This window comes from Gavialis gangeticus, unplaced genomic scaffold (genome assembly GCF_001723915.1).
Source record: "Gavialis gangeticus isolate Ggan-Ray unplaced genomic scaffold, GavGan_comp1, whole genome shotgun sequence".
In the NCBI taxonomy this organism is placed as follows: Eukaryota; Metazoa; Chordata; order Crocodylia; family Gavialidae; genus Gavialis; species Gavialis gangeticus.
In genome coordinates, this window is record NW_017729011.1 from 6708936 (window position 1) to 6712706 (window position 3771).

The 3771-nt window shown below is 44.9% G+C and overlaps 1 protein-coding gene across 1 annotated transcript in view; it reads right to left on the reverse strand.

Moving 5' to 3' along the window:
• Positions 1-562: 562 nt before the first annotated feature.
• The window catches only part of LOC109292724, a 14746-nt gene continuing 11537 nt past the window's right edge, over positions 563-3771 (reverse strand). The window contains exon 5 of the mRNA XM_019510283.1: positions 563-1669. Within this exon, the coding sequence (XP_019365828.1) occupies positions 685-1669 (985 nt within the window). The 3' untranslated portion in view covers positions 563-684. The remainder of the gene's footprint in view (positions 1670-3771) is intronic.

Below are 3771 nucleotides of genomic sequence, written 5' to 3' on the forward strand. Positions count from 1 at the left end.
AGGGGGGATTCTGGCTCCCCTCTTAACTTGGTGCCCCAGGCAGGTGCCTCTCTCCCCACCCCACTGGTCTTTGGAGAGAAGCACGGCCTGTAGGTCAGCCTTCTACCATCCCTATTCATGGGCTTGTGACACAGTGGCACAGCTGGGGTCCCCTACAACTATTCTTCTTCCTTGATTCTAAGGGTATAGGGAGCTCTGGGAAGCACACCTTAAATGAGAGTACCTCTGAGGCCCTAAATCATGCCAAAGGTTGGGCAGGCCCCATCACAATACAGGAGACATTGCTGGCATCCAGTCCCCCTTGCCCTATCCGTGCAGTAACTGAGAAGCAGGTCCTTTTATTTTTTTCACATGTACCACTCTAAAAGCTGGGGACAGTGACCTCATATCATTTCAGATTCAAGAAAAGTGATTCTCTTTCCTACCCTAGGAGGAGTTCATATTCAATGTTTAAATGGTGAGGTGGCAGGGAATAGAGCAAGGCCCGGTAAGAAACATTAATAAACAACAGTAGACTTCATTTCCTTTCTCAATTTTTTTTTTTCAAATGCTTCTTTTATTTTTATTTTTTTGTTTGTTTGTTTAAAAAAAAATCTTTCTAGGTTCAGTCCCTGCAAGCTGCTCATGGAGCCCAGCTGAAGCTCCTCTCACTGTTTCCCTGTAGAATTCTTCTCTATTCCTCTTCTACTGTTCCTCTTCATCATCAGACAATAAAAAGAGGATGTCCATTCCTGTGTGCTCCTCTTGGAAGGCAACAAAAAGGTCATCTTCTCTAGAGGACGCATTCTTTTCATTCTCTGAGTCTAAGGACTCTTGCAGGGCTTCTGCAGGTGAAATGCAGTGCTCATCACCTTGCTCCAGGGAGCCACAGTGCTTTGTAACTCTGGCAGATTGTTCCTGTAGTGATGGAAAAGAAGGATCCATAGGACTAACTGTTGTGGAATGAGATGTCTGACTTCTTTCCTCTGCCAAAGAGCCATCAAGAGGAGACTTGCTTAGACAGGTGTTAGGTAGTAATTCTGTATCTGAGCTTGCATCAGGCATACTTTGAGGATTGAGCATGGGGATGATAATGACATTGTTCTTATTGACATGGGCTGTCACAGGTTCTTGACAATCCTGGCTTTCTTGGAGTTCGGGTAAGTTGCCAGCCATGTTCTTTCTCTCCACTGAGCGCTGGCTGATGTGGAGCTCTGTGACTTTAATCACAGCTGGGCTGTTCCCAGTTCCTGGTTTCTCATTCACAATTCTTATGGGCTCCGCCTTTGCCAATGTCTCTCCAGTAGCCCTGGTAACCCTCCCTTGAACAGCCTTTAATGCCTTTCTGCCAGGATGCTGCTGGACTAGATTGGCATGGATTCCGGGTTCTTGTGCAGGTCTTTCTGTGTTTTTCTTGCCTTTGGTTGCACTGATAGCCTGGAGCTGCTTGGCTGAGGGGATGAGCTGTGCAGTGCTTGGCTGCTTCCGTTGCACATGACTTCGGTTTGCTGCTCTCTTCTGGGGAGGGTTCTCTCGATGTGTGCAAACTCTGTTGGTGACGGGCACTAACCTTCCTACCTTATGTGCCAGGTCCATGAGACCACATGGTGTCCGGAGTGTGCACAGTCTGGAGCTGTCTCCCAGAACCTTGCTGGGACTTGGGCAAGGAGCACGTGTGAATGAATTTTTCCTGCTTGTGAGGGGACACAAAAACAGTGGACAACAGTTAACAAAACTTCCTGCTGACAAAACCAAGTGGCAGCCTGATGTTCAGAAAGAAATCACTTGGCTGCCAAGGCACTGAATTGGTATCACCCAGTCAAACTAATACATTGATAAATATATCTACAGCCTTCTCAGCTGGGACACAGGCATGAAATCAGTGGAAATCTTGTCTGAGTCATGGCCTTCAGTCTGGATCCTGACTGGGAAATCCATTTAGTACATACAGTGCCTCCAGAAAAAATGCAGATACTTTAGAATCAGATCAGTATATCTCTCACTTCCTGGGGCATTTACTACTTTCCACTGGTTATGTTTAAAGGGCCCAGTCCCAATATTCTTGTAAGGATAAAATTCTGGAATTAGCATGAACTCCTGCTTGAGATCATGCTGCACTTTTTTATGCATGATGTGAGCGCTGCCAGCATCTGAGACACTGTAACTTTGAACGGAGAGGACTTCAATACCACAGGGGCTGCAAGATGAGAAACAGTAGGCACCTCTGTAGAAAGGGTTGGGTTCCATTACTAGGACCCCAGCTACTGAGCTGATTAGATCATATTTCCTGCATTGACACCGAAGCTGTCAGCATGTCCTATAGAGGAACATGTGAAAGAAGCTGTAGAGTACTACATTAAGGAGGTATATCAGTTTGGATAGTGAGGAGCCAGCTGGCATAGTGGATGGAACATTATATATGCACTCCATCGCTCTCATTATTGGTCTCCTTTGGCACTCCGTCCTCGTTGCATCTTCATGCATAAACAAAGTTATTATAAAGTACGTTGGCATTAAACCCACGTGACAAACCAATTTTTGCTGCGTTTGGCATGCCACTCACAATAAAGGGCAGGCTTTCAAAGAACAGTTTCTAATGAGGCACCTGAATTGGGATCAGGTTTTCCAAACAGCTCAGCATCCACCATGATAATCACGGTCCAGTTTTAGGTGCTGATTCCTTTTGGGAATCCTCACCTTAGAGTAGCATTCCACCCCTCAGATTGCTTCCACGTCCTTAATGGCACAATGAAAAACTGTCCTTGCTGTACCACCATCCATCCCCATGGTAAGATATTTTAAAATAAATAGGCTTGATGCTGAAAGACAATCAACTCCTGCAATTTGGACTGGGTAAAAAACTAACTCAGTTCTGGAGGAAAACAAGGTCATTGCCAAGAGACAATTTCTAATCCATTCTCAGTATGCCTTAAATAGTTGCTCAAAATTCCATCTGGGGCTATTATGAATTAATTACTCCATTAGCTTATGATGCAGGGGATGAAAGGAGGAGAAGAACCAGCAACTGGAAGGCATTAACATGCATCTCTGCAAATCAGATAATTAGAAAACATTTGCTTGCTGGCAGAACACTGCGTTTTTCCTTGCTATGGTGGACAACAGATCCATCTGAAAAGTGCAAAGCATGTGGCCAGATACAATGAAGTGTAATGCAGATGGTTGGAAGCAAAATATATACTTATAAGGGCGGTGTCCAACAGGATGGAGGAGTTGTGCATAATGGGAGCACTGAACTGCCACCTGCATCTCTTCCCTCAAGGACAGTTAGAAGGCAGAGCTGCTATGAGCTTTACTTTTTCAGTCAAGCAAGATCCATTTCCAATGGGCACCATGTAGCAGGAGATTTGGAAAGTGCTCTCCATCGTAAGTAAGGCCCTCATCCAACTTTCGCTGAAGGGAATAGAGTTCCCTTGACTTCACTGAGCTGGATTTAATGTAAAGACATAGTGCTGGGAGTTCACTTCCTCCTCTAATACCATGTTGAATAACTCAATTGTTTCAGCATAAGTGACATGCCATACACTTGGGCTCTTGCTCTACCTTGGCTTTAAATAGGATTCTGCAAAAGTTGTTCCAAATATAAGTCAGGTTCATCTTATCTTGGTATTTGAGCATGCAAAAAATTGGGACCTGAAAATTACCACCAGAGGTAGTAACAGCGTAACTTTAGTATTGAGAGGGCTTAGTCAAAATTATCCCCTGCTCTCGGTAGGATCCCTAGGGTATAAACAGTCTTTTAGTCTAACTTCCCCCCCCCCCCCTCCCAAATAA